This window comes from Lethenteron reissneri, chromosome 62 (assembly GCF_015708825.2).
Source record: "Lethenteron reissneri isolate LAM-NWPU_2019-01 chromosome 62, ASM1570882v1, whole genome shotgun sequence".
NCBI classification, from domain to species: Eukaryota; Metazoa; Chordata; class Hyperoartia; order Petromyzontiformes; family Petromyzontidae; genus Lethenteron; species Lethenteron reissneri.
The window spans coordinates 434,705-455,770 of NC_083840.1; the positions used below are offsets into that span (position 1 = coordinate 434,705).

The following is a 21,066-nucleotide window of genomic DNA, read 5'->3' on the forward strand; positions in this document are numbered from 1 at the left end:
TGGAATTTCTTTCACTTGATACAGCTATCGTGCTTTGACGGTCCCACCTGAAGACGGAAGCTTGTGTTGCCTCCGAAACGTCGTGATTTTTTATTATTTTATTTTACTTTTATTAATTTTAACTTTTTACCTACGTGACTTTACCGAAAAAAAACCTAAGAATATGTTCCGATTTTATTGAGGTAATGCGTTTCATCAGAGCCTGGTTTCTTTCGCATTCCTTGAGCCATCCCACCATCAAAAGGAAGGAGCTGCTCCAGATTGCCCCAACGTGCGTCCTTTCAGCCCCCCCACCCTCTGCAATAATTAACCTGCTTCCCCCCCTTCCCTCGCGGGGGTGTTACATTCTTTGCTTCTCACAAAGGGGGTGTTACATTGTCTCTCCCTTTGTGGTGTTATTGCTACCACATGCTGCTGGAAGACAAAGGCGGCTGGGAGGATTTATCTATGGAATACATTTTATCTTGGTTGCGCGTGGTTGACCTATTTCGCCTTATCCCTCCTGGATGACCCTTGGTCTAATACTTCATAATTATTATTTGGTTTGTTTATTCAAGATTTGTGATTTAGCATTGTTATTACCACGTATATTCATAGGGTTTCATTAACCTTCGTTCCCCCGTCTGTATCCAGGGATTGCGCTGTTTCACTCGAGTTATATTTTGATATCCTGAGGTTAGATGTAACTAAGTTTGGACTTAAGTTTTCGTGATTTTAGGAATTCATATTCCTTGGTTTTTGGAAAGGTCACGTAGGCAGAAGAATAAGAAAAAGGTGAATAACATTAGTATTCAAATAGTAAATGAGAAATAATACCCCACTAATGTAGGTTGTAGCCTGGTCTTTAATCGGAGTGAGTGTTTGGGTCTATGATGGTCACTTATTCTTGTCGCTAAGTTTTTGGACTTTTCCGTTAAATATAATAACCTAAAAACATGCCTGTTTGGTTTTCGCTGCCCGGGAAATTGTCGACGCATGGTTTTTTAAATTAGTTTTTAGGGCTCACCTCTGGCTCTCTGGTCCCGAGTGTGGCTGCTCGTGGGGGGGGGAGGGTGTCTCACCCCCTGTTGCTCCAAGCGACCCCGTGATTGATTATTGAAAAAAATATCAGCAGAATTATTCTTAATATTATTTTTTGGAAAAAGGCCTATTGATACAACACTGGCCACGCCCTCCTGCTCGAACCCACGACAAGGCTCCACTCCCCGACGACGTGACCCCCAGGGTCCCCCAGGGCCCCCCAGGGCCCCTGACCCCCACCTGGATCCGATCACGTGTCCCGCCGGGGTCACGGCCTGACACAACCCCCGTGGCACTCGTCAACAGCCTCCATACCGAACAGGCAGTGACGTCACGCATAGAGACCCAACATAGCAGTGACGTCATGTGTGGAGAGACCCAACAGCAGTGACGTTGTGTGTGTACTGCCCCAACATAGCAGTGACGTCATGTGTGTACTGACCCGACACGGTAGTGACGTCAAATGTCACTACACTTGCATGAAGCCCATGAGCTTGTAATTACCAACATACTCTTCTAGCATTGGCACATCCACACATGATACAGTGAGGGGAAAACGTATTTGATTCCCTGCTGATTTTGTACGTTTGCCCACTGACAAAGAAATGATCAGTCTATAATTTTAATGGTAGGTTTATTTGAACAGTGAGAGACAGAATAACAACAAAAATATCCAGAAAAACGCATGTCAAAAATTTTATAAATTGATTTGCATTTTAATGAGAGAAATAAGTATTTGACCCCCTCTCAATCAGAAAGATTTATGGCTCCCAGGTGTCTTTTATACAGGTAACGAGCTGAGATTAGGAGCACACTCTTAAAGGGAGTGCTCATAATCTCAGCTTGTTACCTGTATAAAAGACACCTGTTCACAGAAGCAATCAATCAATCAATCAGAATCCAAACTCTCCACTATGGCCAAGACCAAAGAGCTCTCCAAGGATGTCAGGGACAAGATTGTAGACCTACACAAGGCTGGAATTGGCTACAAGACAATCGGCAAGCAGCTTGGTGAGAAGGTGACAACAGTTGGTGCGATTATTCACAAATGGAAAAAACACAAAATAACTGTCAATCTCCCTCAGCCTGGGGCTCCATGCAAAATCTCACCTTGTGGAGTTGCAATGATCATGCGAACGGTGAGAAATCAGCCCAGAACTACACGGGAGGATCTTGTCAATAATCTCAAGGCAGCTGGGACCATGGTCACCAAGAAAACAGTTGGTAACACACTACGCCGTGAAGGACTGAAATCCTGCAGCACCCGCAAGGTCCCCCTGCTCAAGAAAGCACATATACATGCCCGTCTGAAGTTTGCCAATGAACATCTGAATGATTCAGAAGACAACTGGGTGAAAGTGTTGTGGTCAGATGAGACCAAAATGGAGCTCTTTGGCATCAACTCAACTCGCAGTGTTTGGAGGAGGAGGAATGCTGCCTATGACCCCAAGAACACCATCCCCACCGTCAAACATGGAGGTGGAAACATTATGCTTTGGGGGTGTTTTTCTGCTAAGGGGACAGGACAACTTCACCGCATCAAAGGGACGATCCGGTACAGAACACCGACCCATCCTCCGCGCAACAAGCAACAAGAATTAAGAATGGAACAATGCACAACAACGGCAACCGACACGCCAGAACGGCCGACGCGCATAAACCAGGAATGCGGTGTCTCAGAGCGTGTCCGTGTTGCTGGTCCATCCGCCTGGCTCAAGTCCAACTTCAGAGAGCAACTGGTAGAGCAGGAGTGACGAACAGACGCTCCACTCCCCCTTCAAGTCCACATTCGGTTAGCACAACTGGCAACACCCAGTGTGGCAGGCGCTGAAGATCTGTGACGAGAAGGAGAAGCCAACCCCCTGAGGTACAACACAACAAAACGCACATCCGCGTGTCGTACACGACAGCCACCCGGCCCCAGGGTAGTGGAGATGATCGAAATCCGGCCCGCGTAAAGAAAACCCCAATAAATACCCAAAATAGACGCGATGGATGCCCCAGTATTTACATTTTAACAACAATATTATTTACACGTGACAACAAACAAATTTTTTTTTCCTGCTCTTGCCCACCAGCAGTCCTCCCTTGAGGACCAGCACAGACATCTTACGTACACAGCATGTACCCACTGTCACTCTCAACAAAGCCCCCAGCCGCACACCCTCGCGTGGAGAGAGCCACGCTCCCCAGCGGTAACATTTAACTCGCCCTCACCGTGGTCGTCCAACCACAGCAACGTCCACTGGCCATACACTCGGCCAGTGCAATTTTGGGGACGAGACAATGGCACATCGCAACAACTCAGCCACGCTCCATCCCGTACTATCCCATCACCAATGGACACATGTTGTATCCTAACCCTTCTTCCATAATTGAGATTAATAATATTTGATGATTTTTATATATTATCTTTTTACTTGTTTTTTTTAATGAGTGAAACACACCAAAGCGCACCAAACTGCAAAACACCAGGTGTTGTTAAGTAATGAACGAGAGGAGGGCTAGGATGACAGAATTGCAACCTTGCTTCAAGGCAAAGGCAGTGAAAGGAAGCAGAGGCGCCTTTGTCTAAGTCATAACCACAGAAAGCCAGGAATCATCACTGATTGTGTGTTAGGGATTCCGAGCTAATTAGAACACGTGCACACAGAAAGGGAGGTAGAAGCACGCCTTGTTCTCCTGCAGCTGAGGAAACATAGATAAACCCAAGAAGGCCAAGAATTAAATTAAGTGGGTCAGCTCAAGGCTGTGTGCACAGGGGGGGAGGCAGAGACAGTGCGGGGGTCACCAGAAGTTCGCGTTCGCCTAGTTAAGACAAAAAGCTCAATTATTCTGTATTGCTATTAAAGTAACGTTAAAGTCGGAATTTAACAACAGGGTAGGCTAAAGTTTGATATTCACACCCACTCCAATTAAACCAGGTCACAAGTACGCCTACTGAACCATCACCATCATTAAGTCAATATGAAATGTTATTTTCATACTTTAATGCTTTCTATACAACTCGACCCGAAGCATATGCATGAAAAGACAAAAGTAAAACTTATGAAAAGCCAGGATAACGGGATGAATCACCACCAGGTCGAATATAAATACATAATAAAAAACGATGTTAAACCCAGGGTCGGAGAGAAAGGGAGATCCCGGCCGTCTTTGTATCCCCGCAGCGCGGGATGGGAGTGTGTGTACGCTCGGGGAGACGCCTCCACTTGGGTCGGGCACCACGATGGGAAACGACAGACCTTGGGTTACATGCGGAATCATGGCTGTGAAATAGTAAGGGACAAATGTTAACTTAAAACTTTTGGCCATTTCTTTGTGCGCCGGGTCGGAGAGAGCGTTGCCCCTCCCTCCAGGTGGTGCGAACAAAGACGCCTATGAGACATTTGTGACGTCTGTGTTTTGGGTTCATGGGGAAGGCCAGACAGGAGATAATGTTGCGCCCAGACAGAGAGACGACCTCGAGGCAATTTGTAACATCTGATTGTTTGCTCGTGGGTTTTATGGAGGGAGTGGGACAACGGAATACCGTGAGTGATGCACACAAGGACATACGGACGTACGGACACACACGTGGGCACACCTGCCTACGGACAGATCCTGACACAGCAAAAATCGAAAGAAGTCCCGCCTTGTGGGCGGGATCCAGGGGGAATTTTCGGCATAAAGTAAAGGATCCTGAGCATTGGAAATCAGTGCGACGGGAGGGTCGACTCAGGAACGAGTGCGACCAGAGTGGGTCCACTCAGGAGTGCGACCAGCGGGTCCACTCAGGAGTGCGACCAGAGGGTCGACTCAGGAGCGAGGGCGACCAGCGGGTCGACCCAGGAGCGAGCTCGACCGGGAGGGTCGACTCAGGAGCGAGCTGCGACCAGCGGGTCGGCTCGACTCATCTTCAGCTCGTCAACCTCTGCCGAATCGGGGGTCTCTGCTGCCACCGGAGTGGTGAGCATCGCGGATCGGCGACAACCCAGAGCTGCACGCTACGAGCGAGTTGTGGGCGCCACCTACCGACCGGGTTCCGAACTGCGACAGCGTATCAACGGGCATCCGAACCAGTTCGCCACGGTGACAGGGGATCAACTGATACGTATGACGCGCACCGCCCCCTCACCACACGACCACCAGGCGTCTGTTTGACCTAAAGAATCGACTCCGAACACTGACTATTCAAGACAACTCTTACCACTCAAAAACACTCGAACCCATAAGCCATCCGTGGCTGGAAAGCATCGCAACGAGACCGAGTGATGGCCCTCCGTCGTTTATAAGAGTATTCTTAATTTTTATCTTTAATATTTAGTGGGCTGTACTCTTAATCGCATAAATTCCCAACAGATCCATCAATACGAACTGATTCTTGGCACCTCCTTCCGCCGAGCCACGCTCACGTGGGGAGTGGTGGCCCACCGGATCCTTATCAGGTGATCTGGTCCCCAATTAGTAAACTTGGTATAAGATAACGAGCTTCGGAAAAGGAGCACCGTCGCAGGCCCTTACTCCGGGCCGTTCTGTTGTCAGATAACCTGCCGATGTATCTGTTGAGATTGGTGCCTTTAAGAATAATAACTGTTTTTGATTGTGTTTTTATCGCCGTATAATCTTTCAAGTATCTTTCAGTCATAATCGCCGCACGTACTCGCATCCTCTACAGAATATTCAACTGTCCCGTGACCCAAGGTGTTAACAACGTGATAAGGGTTGCGTATGGTCAATAAGGAGTGTGGTACTGCATGAACAATATTGAGTATAATCATTCATTAGCGTTAAGGTTTTCTTAGCATAGTATTTGCATATTTCAACGACTCTCTCCCTCACTAACAACCATCGCGTTATGAACAATATTGAGTATAATCATTCATTAACATTAAGGTTTTCTTAGCATAGTATTTGCGTGTTTTAACGACTCTCTCTCTCACTAACAACCATCGCGTTATGCGGGATCCATGTGCAGTTGTCAAAGTGAAATCAGACAATCGTTGATGATACTGTATTGATGCCGTGTTGACGTTCCGGGATTGAGAGTTCGCATATTATATCATAGTTAAGGTTGAATTAGTAATACATTGATCAATACAGAAGTGGTTGTGTGATTCTTTCCTGAAATCTATGCATAAGATCTGCTTCTGCGTTGAGATTTGAACTTGGTGACCTTAATAAACACACTAATACATACTCAGTAAATGTTAAAGCGATAACGGGGTGAACCGGGGACCTAAAAATATAACCACGAATAAAACTCTGGGAATGTTAAAGCGAGAATGAGACGAACCTAGACAACGATGCCGAGTTAATCTAAGTTAATCTTGCATACTTACACCACACCTGCATAACTGCATACGATTAATTGCCTTCTTCCGATCGATAACCCACCCTCGTCACCGAGGCGGGGTCTGGTTATCATAACGACTTGTATTATCATAATTACACCCACTCGCATAATTAATCCGATTACCTCTCGAATTGGCATAATTAAAATGTGCGTAATTACATAAATTAACATATTTCCGGATAATTACACATTTGGCCAGATTTCATTTAATAATTATTATTTTCACTGAATATTCATAACACACAGGTACAACATAATAATTTCACCCACGCACGCATACAACATAACAAATTTTCTTAACCCAACATATACAACATAATGGGGGCTCGTCTTCCGGGATCTCTCGCAGACAGTTATGCATGAATTCAGGAACGAATCACTGATGTGTTAATCAAAGTGTTGTGAACTAACGCTGCCTTGTGATTGTAAACGGGGGTATACAAACAAAACGCGCTCTGAAGGGAAATACCAGAGTAGCAGAGTATAACAAAGACAGCTGGGCTGAGATTATTTGCTCGAGTTGAACTGACGCATCCTGTGATACAATTGTTTATATGTGCTCTGAAGGGGAATTCTAGAGTAACTCACGACGCACATGAGATGTTAGAATTAAGATACACTCTTAAGTCTATTAACCACACTACATAATAGAGATGGCACAGGATCCACAACATTCTGAGTTTGACACGCCAACGCATAACACTGATACAGAGTGGACCTCTGAGGAGGAGATGGAATCTATGGAAAAACAATATCGGGAATTTGTGTTAAAACGTACTGGACGGACTGCTAGCCAGCAGACGGAGCAGAGAGATATATGGGAGGGGAGCCATACAGAAGATGTTAAGGCCCATAGAAGGAAACTACTTAAGGACGTGATGAAATGTGGCAAAGCCAAACGTGACGTAAAAATTGCAGAAATAGCGAGGGTAGACTCGTATCTCCTCGCACAGACAGACAGAGAAAGATTATGGAATGAGGAAAAATTTGAAAGGGAGAGACAAGAGAAACTGTCCTTAATGGTGCAGGTAGAGCGTCTGCACGCCCTCGTGAGAGAGAAAGAATCCGCACTAAATGCACCAGTGAAACACCCAGACGTTGATACACAGAACACATACGGGAGTAACAATTTACCACACTCCGAGCCACGGGGACGTAGCCCAGGGCCAGATCCCACAATGAGTATGGCTACTATGCAAAGCAATTTTGATAAAGTAACACCCTCGCAAATCGAGGAGAGAGAAGAGGAAATAATAATACAAACGGGGAAACATGAGGCCGACCACCCCAACGTTAGAGAGAGACAAATAATTAACCCTAAGTCATCAGGATACACTGTAATGATAGAGCGGGAAAGGGCGGAGCTGGTGCAAGACGGGAAACATGACATAAACAGAACACCAGGCAGACGCACGCTACGCAAGTATGACCGACATGATGCAGATGACAGAGACAGCTCACCAGAGAAACGCACCTCGCACAAACACGACCAACACGACACACGTAACAAGAGCTCACCAGAGAGACGCACATCACACAAGCATGAGCCATGGGATAAGCAGAAATCACCGAGCCAAATTGACCCACGTAACAGGTGCAAAAGGCACTACAAAAGTGATGTTAAGCAGAGCCATCGTGATGGTGACGGCTCATCTGACACTGACTCCTCTGACAATGACCAACCCGACACGGATAACAGGAGCTCACCAGAGAGACGCACATCACACAAGCATGAGCCATGGGATAAGCAGGAATCACCGAGCCAAGTTGACCCACGTAACAGGTGCAAAAGGCACTACAAAAGTTATGTTAAGCAGAGCCACCGTGATGGTGACGGCTCATCTGACACTGACTCCTCTGACAATGACCAACACGACATGGGTACCAGAGAGAGCTCACCAGAGGGACGCATGACATGTAAAAATCACCCACGCAAAACCACCCGCACCAAAAATCACAGAGACAGGAATCCCGATAACCATGAAGCACGAGACAAACATAAATTCAACACCTCACCTAGCAGGCACCACTCACGTAGTAGGCAGCATGAAGGTCGAGGACAAAGACACTCACCACATAGACACCGCTCAAGGAGATCACGCACACCAACCCACAAGCACGAATCACAAGACCCACATAAGGAAAACAAGAGACACAAGCAACGGGACAGATACGAATCCTCGGACAGAGGGAGATCACGACACAGACACGGGACACATGACAACAGTGATAGTGGAGACAAGGGTAGCTCAAGGGAGCACTCCTCAGGAACCGACACCACTGATGACGAACAACACACTTTTAACAGTAAGACACTAAAACTAATGGACAAAGCACTCGTGAGAATTCCCTATTTCGATCCACATAACAAGAACAGGGATATCCACACTCACATAGCTACAGTGGAACAGGAGGCTAAGATCCGGGGTCTGGGTAAATCAGCAGAAAAGGCATGTTTATTATCAAGGAGCCTACAGGAACCCGCCAGACCATGGGTAGCCTCCCTGCCAAATAGGGTGAAGAGTGACTTTAAACAATTGAGCCGAGCAGTAGTTAAGAGATTTGGGGAATACTCCACACTATCCGAAGGATTGAACGCGGCAAAGGTGATGACCCAGTGTGTAGACGAAGACCCACGAGATTATCTCCTACGCCTTAAGAAAGCATATTACGCAGGGGACGTGGACAATGCCCAGGGAGATAAGACAGTCTTAAAAGTGATGTTCTTCCAATCATTGAGACCTGAAATAGTGAGAATAGTAGGAATGATGTTGGACCCCGAGACTGCCTCCCTACGCCAGATTGAAAGCAAGGCCCACACGGCCTGGGTGAACGGACGGAAAACCACTGGCATAGCCAAAACCCACATCGTCACCAGAGATAAAGAATGCCTCGATCTGGAGGGAAGCGAATCTCCAAGGAATAATATTAGCGCCACACGGGGTGGACATGAATTCCCCCAGGAGAGGGCGCCTAACCCAATAGAATCAACACCCGTCCACAACACGCTGAATAACGTTCCACGTGGGGGGAGGAACGAGGCCAGAGGAACCTGGTACCCACAACCGCCACCACCATGGAATGCAGAAGAGGGCGGAGGCTGGAATTATGGAGGAGGAAGAGCGAGTGACGGGCCATACCTACCCCGCGGAGGCCGACGCCCACCAAACCAGTTACCATATCGTCCCCCACTGCCGCCTCCACTAACAATAGAGCATAGACCACCGTTAGCTAACAGGAATCGATATGCTCACCACATTAGGATGGAAAAAGAGCTCCTAGGGAGTATGAAGACTTCCATGCAAGTAGCAAAGGGAAGAATACCAACTATACCCACACAGGAGGAGGACACACCCAGAGCAAAGGTAGCCCAAGTGAACGTAGAGAAGACAAGAAGCCTCGAAGCAATCACCGAAGTGGTACCAGAGGGAAAAGGGTACCATCTGGGGGAATTGAAGTCCCGTAGGACCAGTCGGACGAGTCCACGTGGAAGTAATACTGCAAGACACCCTGACCAGCCAGGGCCTTTGTGATACTGGAGCAGAAATATCCATGATATCCAGAAAATTATTTGACGAACTCCAGACTGCCCTCCAGAGGAAGAATGAAACACTACAAATGATGCCAAGTAAACTTACCTACTCAGGATGTGAAGGGACCCACATGCGACCATTGGGCAAAGTTATGACGAAGTTGACGTTCAACAAAATCAACATGAACCATCCCCTATATGTCGTACAATACCCAGGAAAAGAACTGATTATTGGGATCGAACTACTGAATCGCCTGAAACCCATTATGAACCTTGAATCCCGACAAATTTGGGCACAGTCAATGCCGGAGCAACAAAGGGACTCAGAAGATGAAGACGTTATGAGAGACTCCACGGGAATCCAAGTGATAACACAGGAGCTCGACGACCTATCAACGACAATCAGGAACGAAGACGAGCTCCCCGCAGGAATTCGAATCACTCAGCTAATGACTAACAGACTGAGAGAAGACCGAAAGGAAGCCGACTTAGAGTCAGTATCACCAAATGACCGTCCCCTCATGGAGTATATACTGCCCCCTGGAGGCCAAACCGACGAACTGCAAACTGATGAAGGAGAACACAAGGGCAAGAGCGTATTACCCTCGGATGAAGCCAAGGCAACTCAACCGATAGTAACGCAAAAGGAACTTTCAATTGAGCCGCCCGAAACCACGAAGGCCCTAGATCCAAACCAAGAGAAAAGAGTCCTTACAATAGAAGAACAAATAGAACAACAAATTGAAGCAGCAGACGCCCTAGAGAGCGACACTCAACGAGACGAGCTACGACAACTGCTCCAAAAATACAACTCCCTGTTCTCCAAAGACTCCTATGATTGTGGCAAAACCGACCTACATGTGGTATCCATTCCCACACTGGAGGGAGCACCAGCGGTATACGTGAAGCAATACAAGATTCCACTGGCCGCCTATGAATCGATCCAAGAAACCCTAGAGAACCTACTCAAAAAGAACATAATCCGGGAATGCAACTCGACCTACAACTCACCCATTTGGCCAGTACTAAAACCCACGGGAAAATGGAGACTCACGATCGACTACCGACAACTCAATAAAACAGTTCCCCTATCTCGATGGCCAATGGCAGAAATCGACCACGGTCTCAACCAAATAAAAGGCGCAAAGGTACTCACCACAATGGACCTAGCAAATGGCTTCTGGACCATGCCAGTAAAAGAAACCGATCAATACAAGTTGGCCTTCACCTTCGACGGAATACAGTATACCTGGAATCGCTGCCCGTTCGGATACTCGAACTCACCTGCAGACTTCAACATATTCCTCCACAAGGCGATGGGCGACGCAAAAGAGCGAGGCACCATCGTCTACGTCGACGACATACTAGTCAAGGACTCCTCATGGGAAGAACACCTCGAGAGCCTCCAGCACACCCTCGAGCAGTTAAAGGAAGCAGGCGCAAAGATTTCAATACAAAAAGGACAGTGGGCACGCAAAAGGGTGGACTACCTCGGGCTCCAGGTCGGCACTGAGGGAATGTTACCCCAAACCAAAAGACTTGAAGCCCTCCTCGCACTCAAATCGCCCACCACAGTCACGACCCTTCGGAGCTTCTTAGGGATTTGCAACTACCTTCGACAGTTCGTGGACGACTACGCAGGAATCGTTCGACCCTTAGTTAAACTACTGCAAAAAGACGAACCATGGGAGTGGGGACAGGAACAGGAAGCCGCAGAAAAAGAATTAAAACGACAGATCACAGAGGCATCCTGCCTAGCATACTTAGAGAAAGGGAAAGAATACTACCTGGAGACCGCATACTCAGATTATAGTATCAGCTCGGTACTGTACCAGAGACAGGAAGCAGAGAAACGAGTTATTGCCTATGCCAGCAAAGCCCTCCGGGGAGTGGAGATGAAGTTCTCCGAGTGTGAGAAGGCGATATTTGGAAACATCTGGGCCATACAACATTTTCGGAACTTGTTGAACGGAGAGAGGATCATCCTGGAAACGAATCATGAATCCTTGGCATACCTCAACAGTAAGAAGATTCGAGAGGGCCGCGTAACCAGCAGCCGAATAGCCAGCTGGGCACTGACACTCCAAGGCCTACCAATCACAGTGAAATACGCAAAAAACAAGAAAAGTCCAATGGCCCAAGGTCTTGCCGATTTACATGATTGTACCTTTGACAGCATAGAAGCAGAGGACGAAAAGATACCTCCGGAGGACAACAGGTACCTGCCCTTCAGGAAGGAGACATGCGCCGACCTACCAGTGGTATACATCGATGGATGCTCCAAGATGAAGGAGAACAAGCTTCACGCTGGGTCAGGAGTCATTTGGGAAACTGGCCCACTCACAGGGATTCAAGAGGGATTTCAGCTGGGACCAAAGTCAAACCAGTATGCAGAGTTGGTCGGGGTACACATCGCTGTCCAGATGGCATCCGATAACCAAATACGGACCATGGTGGTGTGCACTGATTCCAACTACGTACAGCACAGCTTCCTGCACCACCTACCCATATGGAAAAAAAACGAGATGAAGAACCATAGGAATAAACCAATTCGCCATCGAGAACTATTCGAGGCCATAGATAAGATGGTTCAGAACAAGGATATGAAGAGATTTTGGAAGAAAGTCAAAGGGCACTCCAAGATACCTGGTCAAGAGAAAACTGGGAACGACCAAGCAGATGCCATAGCAAAAGTGGGAAGCCTGGAAGGCACCCCGTGGAAGCTAGAAGACCAAACCGACAGAGACGGACAACAAGAGTCGACGAACCAAGACATCGCCGTGATAAGACTGGTCACAAGAAGTGGGAAGAACCCGGCAGAAGCTGGAACCAGAGCCCAATTGAACAGTGCCCAGCCATCCGAAGACCTGATCAGAATGCAACAAGAGGACGAAACACTAAAGACACTCGCCGATCATATCCAAGATCCAGCAGAAATAATGTGTGGTCCGTCAAACCTAAGCTCCAAGGAAACTTGCAAGTTTAAGCTAAGTAAACCCAAAGAAAGAACCGGAACAGTGGCCATGATAGCTAATGCCCAGTGGTTGATTAGCACCCCTCTAGACACGGCAATTGTTTCCACCGATCAACACTCCATAACCATGGAAGTTCCGATTCCAAGCCACGCCGCACTGGTCACAATACCAAGAGGAACATTCGTACGCATAGGGGACAAGGTATTATATAACCTAGACAAAAGCCTACACCAAGCGGAGGTAGAAATAGTAGACACATTCCGAGGCCACAAGTTTGAGATAAGCAGCACTCTGTCCAACTTGTCGAACAGTAAAGAGTTCCATATGGTGAAATTATCCCTCAGCGAATCAGAGATTAACATAACAGATCTTACTTGGGCGACCGAAGAGGCTGGATATCAGCGAAATCAACAGATGGGGATGGGAATCACCGGGGCAACAGGGATGATCATACTAGTCCTGGCTATTCTAACCTTAACATACCGTGTGGCCAAAATGAATGCCGAACTTAAAAGACTAATCGCAGGCACAAGCCACCTACCATTCGAGCCCAGGAACAGGGATAGAGCCAAGGCCTGATGATGCCACCCAAGAGTAACCGTAGAAACTATCTTTTAACGATATCTCCTATAACACGTAGTCAATAGAATAATTTTTCCCTCCCTTATCGTCTTACCTTCCTTTAGAATTTTTTTTTTCCTCTCTCTTGTCACATATAACCTGTTAAGTTGTGACACGTACGCGCGCGTTGTAAGGAATAGCAGCAAAACTTGAGGACAATCGATGGTTCATGATGGAAGAAGGGTATACATTTTTTTTAAAAATAACCCGTGGCCATTTGACCACTGGTCATTTTTAAAAGGGCGGAATGTTGTATCCTAACCCTTCTTCCATAATTGAGATTAATAATATTTGATGATTTTTATATATTATCTTTTTACTTGTTTTTTTTAATGAGTGAAACACACCAAAGCGCACCAAACTGCAAAACACCAGGTGTTGTTAAGTAATGAACGAGAGGAGGGCTAGGATGACAGAATTGCAACCTTGCTTCAAGGCAAAGGCAGTGAAAGGAAGCAGAGGCGCCTTTGTCTAAGTCATAACCACAGAAAGCCAGGAATCATCACTGATTGTGTGTTAGGGATTCCGAGCTAATTAGAACACGTGCACACAGAAAGGGAGGTAGAAGCACGCCTTGTTCTCCTGCAGCTGAGGAAACATAGATAAACCCAAGAAGGCCAAGAATTAAATTAAGTGGGTCAGCTCAAGGCTGTGTGCACAGGGGGGGAGGCAGAGACAGTGCGGGGGTCACCAGAAGTTCGCGTTCGCCTAGTTAAGACAAAAAGCTCAATTATTCTGTATTGCTATTAAAGTAACGTTAAAGTCGGAATTTAACAACAGGGTAGGCTAAAGTTTGATATTCACACCCACTCCAATTAAACCAGGTCACAAGTACGCCTACTGAACCATCACCATCATTAAGTCAATATGAAATGTTATTTCCATACTTTAATGCTTTCTATACAACTCGACCCGAAGCATATGCATGAAAAGACAAAAGTAAAACTTATGAAAAGCCAGGATAACGGGATGAATCACCACCAGGTCGAATATAAATACATAATAAAAAACGATGTTAAACCCAGGGTCGGAGAGAAAGGGAGATCCCGGCCGTCTTTGTATCCCCGCAGCGCGGGATGGGAGTGTGTGTACGCTCGGGGAGACGCCTCCACTTGGGTCGGGCACCACGATGGGAAACGACAGACCTTGGGTTACATGCGGAATCATGGCTGTGAAATAGTAAGGGACAAATGTTAACTTAAAACTTTTGGCCATTTCTTTGTGCGCCGGGTCGGAGAGAGCGTTGCCCCTCCCTCCAGGTGGTGCGAACAAAGACGCCTATGAGACATTTGTGACGTCTGTGTTTTGGGTTCATGGGGAAGGCCAGACAGGAGATAATGTTGCGCCCAGACAGAGAGACGACCTCGAGGCAATTTGTAACATCTGATTGTTTGCTCGTGGGTTTTATGGAGGGAGTGGGACAACGGAATACCGTGAGTGATGCACACAAGGACATACGGACGTACGGACACACACGTGGACACACCTGCCTACGGACAGATCCTGACACAGCAAAAATCGAAAGAAGTCCCGCCTTGTGGGCGGGATCCAGGGGGAATTTTCGGCATAAAGTAAAGGATCCTGAGCATTGGAAATCAGTGCGACGGGAGGGTCGACTCAGGAACGAGTGCGACCAGAGTGGGTCCACTCAGGAGTGCGACCAGCGGGTCCACTCAGGAGTGCGACCAGAGGGTCGACTCAGGAGCGAGGGCGACCAGCGGGTCGACCCAGGAGCGAGCTCGACCGGGAGGGTCGACTCAGGAGCGAGCTGCGACCAGCGGGTCGGCTCGACTCATCTTCAGCTCGTCAACCTCTGCCGAATCGGGGGTCTCTGCTGCCACCGGAGTGGTGAGCATCGCGGATCGGCGACAACCCAGAGCTGCACGCTACGAGCGAGTTGTGGGCGCCACCTACCGACCGGGTTCCGAACTGCGACAGCGTATCAACGGGCATCCGAACCAGTTCGCCACGGTGACAGGGGATCAACTGATACGTATGACGCGCACCGCCCCCTCACCACACGACCACCAGGCGTCTGTTTGACCTAAAGAATCGACTCCGAACACTGACTATTCAAGACAACTCTTACCACTCAAAAACACTCGAACCCATAAGCCATCCGTGGCTGGAAAGCATCGCAACGAGACCGAGTGATGGCCCTCCGTCGTTTATAAGAGTATTCTTAATTTTTATCTTTAATATTTAGTGGGCTGTACTCTTAATCGCATAAATTCCCAACAGATCCATCAATACGAACTGATTCTTGGCACCTCCTTCCGCCGAGCCACGCTCACGTGGGGAGTGGTGGCCCACCGGATCCTTATCAGGTGATCTGGTCCCCAATTAGTAAACTTGGTATAAGATAACGAGCTTCGGAAAAGGAGCACCGTCGCAGGCCCTTACTCCGGGCCGTTCTGTTGTCAGATAACCTGCCGATGTATCTGTTGAGATTGGTGCCTTTAAGAATAATAACTGTTTTTGATTGTGTTTTTATCGCCGTATAATCTTTCAAGTATCTTTCAGTCATAATCGCCGCACGTACTCGCATCCTCTACAGAATATTCAACTGTCCCGTGACCCAAGGTGTTAACAACGTGATAAGGGTTGCGTATGGTCAATAAGGAGTGTGGTACTGCATGAACAATATTGAGTATAATCATTCATTAGCGTTAAGGTTTTCTTAGCATAGTATTTGCATATTTCAACGACTCTCTCCCTCACTAACAACCATCGCGTTATGAACAATATTGAGTATAATCATTCATTAACATTAAGGTTTTCTTAGCATAGTATTTGCGTGTTTTAACGACTCTCTCTCTCACTAACAACCATCGCGTTATGCGGGATCCATGTGCAGTTGTCAAAGTGAAATCAGACAATCGTTGATGATACTGTATTGATGCCGTGTTGACGTTCCGGGATTGAGAGTTCGCATATTATATCATAGTTAAGGTTGAATTAGTAATAAATTGATCAATACAGAAGTGGTTGTGTGATTCTTTCCTGAAATCTATGCATAAGATCTGCTTCTGCGTTGAGATTTGAACTTGGTGACCTTAATAAACACACTAATACATACTCAGTAAATGTTAAAGCGATAACGGGGTGAACCGGGGACCTAAAAATATAACCACGAATAAAACTCTGGGAATGTTAAAGCGAGAATGAGACGAACCTAGACAACGATGCCGAGTTAATCTAAGTTAATCTTGCATACTTACACCACACCTGCATAACTGCATACGATTAATTGCCTTCTTCCGATCGATAACCCACCCTCGTCACCGAGGCGGGGTCTGGTTATCATAACGACTTGTATTATCATAATTACACCCACTCGCATAATTAATCCGATTACCTCTCGAATTGGCATAATTAAAATGTGCGTAATTACATAAATTAACATATTTCCGGATAATTACACATTTGGCCAGATTTCATTTAATAATTATTATTTTCACTGAATATTCATAACACACAGGTACAACATAATAATTTCACCCACGCACGCATACAACATAACAAATTTTCTTAACCCAACATATACAACACACACCCCAGTATCTTATAGTCTGACGCTTTACAGACAAGGGTTCATCCCTTGGCAAGGCCAGACCCTATCGACCCCCCCCCACGGGGCAATGTTCCCTTATACATTCAATAACGCCCTAACCCAGAGCGGAACAAGTCCGCGGCCCTTCCCGCTGGAGGACCCGCAAGGGGAATCCCCGCCCCATGCTAGCCAAGTCACCCCGTTCGCTGCCACGTAACGGAACCTCTACTCCTGAATCCCGTGAGCCCCCGGAACACCAGGTTCAGTCTGCCACCGCACAACTGAACCACGACTCTCCGAGCCATATGAGCACACGGCCCATTAGTTTGAGAAAAACCACGGAGTGTCTCGCCTCCGGGCTGTCAGGTCAGTTATCGGCCATAGGCCGGTGTGACCACAACTCGAGCATCACCCACCCAACAATGGCAGGCGTATACTGGTGAAATATTTGCCCCAGAATAGAACCCAGCCAGCATCTCTGTCCAAAAATGCTGGTGCAATGACACACCCCTCTTTAGTCAGCCACGTGCCACTATGCTCCTGTTACCCCGATGGGCACCAACACGCCAGCATTGCGCACAACACGCAATGCACGCACACAAGTTAGAGCGCAACACGAGAGTTGAGGGATGATATCCATAACCACATCACCGCTGCTCGACGTGTATACTCCAAATGGTGGCGGCCCGCGCGAAGCGCCCCACCGAGGTTTTTCCTGCGCGCTCAAAATGGCGGCCCCCTTGCGCCACGCGCATTCCCGCGATTTCCCACGCGCGCTCAAAATGGCGGCCCCATACGCCACGCGCATCCCCGCGATTTCCCGAGCGCGCAAAAAATGGCGGCCCAACGTGCGACCACGTCGCCAGTTTTCCCCGTGCGTGCACCCCAGCTGCCCTTTGCTGGGGGTCACAATACACATCCCCCGTGACGTTTTAACAACCCCCAACAACAGGACGCACAACCGCAGCTCGCTGCGCACAGCAGTCGTATCGGGGGAATTTTTACCCATAGTTGACCAAGACATTGCTCACACACACCAACTCGCAATGCAACCCCTGGCCGCATGCAATTTACAGCCCCATCTCTCAACACTCGCAATTTGCTTTGACACACACGCAATCTCGTGTGCATGAACACCCATACGACCAACATTTTTGGGTCCCTCCCGAATTTTTACCAATTTCCGAACAGGTACGCACAATTAATAACAATCCCGAACCCAATGGTCAACCAATGCACCACACTCTGTATCCGTACAGAAAACAGTTAATACAGGTGTAATAACAGCCATAGAGGGTTCACGTGGGGATTGGCTTGCCAGTCCTGCTTTGTAGCCAATTAGGGATGAGCCAGGGAGCATGGCCTCGGCGTGATCGCGGCATGTTAGCAGGGGTGATTGGCCTGGCCAATCGGGGCCTCAGCTAATGGGGAGCCGGATCAGAGGCGTGGTCCCGGGATTGACAGGGAACCATCGGGAACGGTCAACGCTGTCTATGGAGGATTGGCTGGGGGGTACCACGTGACGAAGGGATTAAGAGAGAGAGAGAGCAGTCGTGAGCAGACTTGGGAACGAGAAGAGCGGGAGTCACGCGCGTACGGGGGCTCTGGGTGCCACGTGCGCGGTGGGGACTTGGCGGGAAGTCTGCCCTCTCTCCGCTGTCTGCCAGCAACGGAGAGTGTGTGTGTAAAGTGTAACTGTGGAAGTTGAAAATAAAAAGGACTGATACCGGAAGCCGTCTCAAGAAGGTTTATTACACAGTACATGCAGTCAGCATATCGCGATCACAGGCGTAAATTTATGCACAATAGCAAGCAGAGCTACAGGCAGACACACCATTAACTCAGTCGTACCATGCAGCAAAAAAAAAACACGACGCAACCGAATTAATAATTAACTTCGCCATCAAGATAACATCTCCATGCCGCAACACACACACTAATTGACACCGAGCAAACAAGCAGATAGCGCGTCCATTCACAACACACACACACACCCACACAGCCCGAACCACGCTCCGCATGCTCGAGACATGACAACAATCGCCCCCCCCCGGCACACGCTAGATGGGTGAGGTGTGTGTTAAGGCCGGGTGCATATGTAGTATTGTAAATTACGGCGGGAGACCACTTGACGGGTAGCACACTTTATTAACTCTTTCCTTGGGCACAATGACACGTGTGGACACTACAGCTCTTCCTTAGCCACAATAACACGTGTGGACACTACAGCTCTTCCTTAGCCACAATAACACGTGTGGACACTACAGCTCACGCTACACGTTCCACCCGGCTACACACACACGGGCTCTCCAGCCCCGTAGCTTCCAGGGGAACCTACAGACCCACCCCAGCTTGGGTATGGGTCACGACCACTGGGTCCCGTGGCCCGGCCCTCACATGGACGTCCGGCCCTGGGTCCCAAGGTCCCGCCTCTGAGCCACACAGGGTCCCGGCCCTTACAAGGACAGCGGGACTAGGGGTCTCAGGGCCCTACCTCTTCCTCCTCCGTCTTCCGTCTTCACTGGTCACCAACTCCTCGAGCGCCCGCGCGCACCGCCTTATATAGCCCTCCGCTCCCGAGGAGACGGAGCCTATGCGGACCGCGATGTGAGCACCCACCCTAGTCGACCAATCACGACGCGCTGCCATACGATCCGTTTTCCCAGCGCGTGTTACCACCACACAACCAATCACCTCGCGCTGCCACACGATCACTCCCTGTCAGCGCGCGTCACCAACACACAGCCAATCACCACCACATAACCCATGACCCCGCGCTGCCCTATGATCCCTCACCGTCAGCGCGCATCACCGACACACAGCCAATCACCACGTGCTGCCACACGATCCCTACTGCCAGCGCATATCACCACTACACATATCGTAACGACTCGCCCGGGGCTGCAGCGAGCAGAGGACGGCAGGGTGGTGACTTGAGACGCCTCGCAGAACTCGGACGGTGAGCGCGGCGTCCTCCCGTGCCTGCTCCGGTGTCTTGCACACGAGCCAGGACAGGACTGCTCCTGCCCCAGCAGCAGCAGCGTCGGCGTCCTCTCCTTGCGGCTCCTCCCCGCAAAACAGCAGCTCAGCAGCAGGCTGCACACCACACGGCGCCTCCAGATGGCAGCGCACGGCCGCCTCTCCGCCGCGATGTTGAAGATGGCGACGGCTTCCCGCCGTGGCGGCGACAAGATGGCGGCTTCCCGCCGTTCGTCCCCGACCACACCCAAGATGGCGGCGTCCTGCCGCGTGTCGGAGAGGGCGGGAAGCGTGGGCCAGGCCCCAATGGCGGACGGCTCAGCCCCACTCGAAGGCTCACCGCTTTCAGGCCCGCCGCGTGGCCAATCCGGCCTCGTTGCCAGCACCACCAGGGTGACAAAATCCAGCAGAACGGCCCACAGCGATTCAAGTTGGACCGCCACGTGGTCGCTGGAGGACGTGCGCCGGCGGCCGTTTCTTCGTCGTCGGAAGACATAACAAGTGGGTTACGCTTTTTCAATTTCTTGGCCCTCTTCCTCGATGTTTTTTAGCCTTGAAAAAGTCCACTTCTGACCCCAATGTAATAAAAGACTCTTAGGCGATGTTGGTCTCCGTCTGTCCTTTATTTATGTTCTTCTCCCCCGCACCCCGCTGGCCTCCTCCTCGGACCAGCGTCGTCTCTCCTCGCGCCCCGTGCACTCTGCAGCCACTCTGCTGCCCGTGCACTCCGCACGCTCCGCTAGCCCCGTGCAACCTCGCACGCTCCGCTAGCCCTCCGCTAGCCCCGTGCAACCTCGCACGCTCCGCTAGCCCTCCGCTAGCCCCGTGCAACCTCGCACGCTCCGCTAGCCCTCCGCTAGCCCCGTGCAACCTCGCACCCTCCGCTAGCCCTCCGCTAGCTCCGTGCAACCTCGCACCCTCCGCTAGCCCTCCGCTAGCCCCGTGCAACCTCGCACGCTCCGCTAGCCCTCCGCTAGCCCCGTGCAACCTCGCACGCTCCGCTAGCCCTCCGCTAGCCCCGTGCAACCTCGCATGCTCCGCTAGCCACTCT

General features: G+C 49.2%; 1 protein-coding gene across 1 annotated transcript in view; it reads right to left on the minus strand.

Moving 5' to 3' along the window:
• Positions 1 to 2,813: 2,813 nt before the first annotated feature.
• The window catches only part of LOC133358568 (golgin subfamily A member 6-like protein 2), a 74,408-nt gene continuing 56,155 nt past the window's right edge, over positions 2,814 to 21,066 (minus strand). The window contains exon 4 of the mRNA XM_061576938.1: positions 2,814 to 2,882. Coding sequence (XP_061432922.1) covers positions 2,814 to 2,882 — 69 coding nt within the window. The remainder of the gene's footprint in view (positions 2,883 to 21,066) is intronic.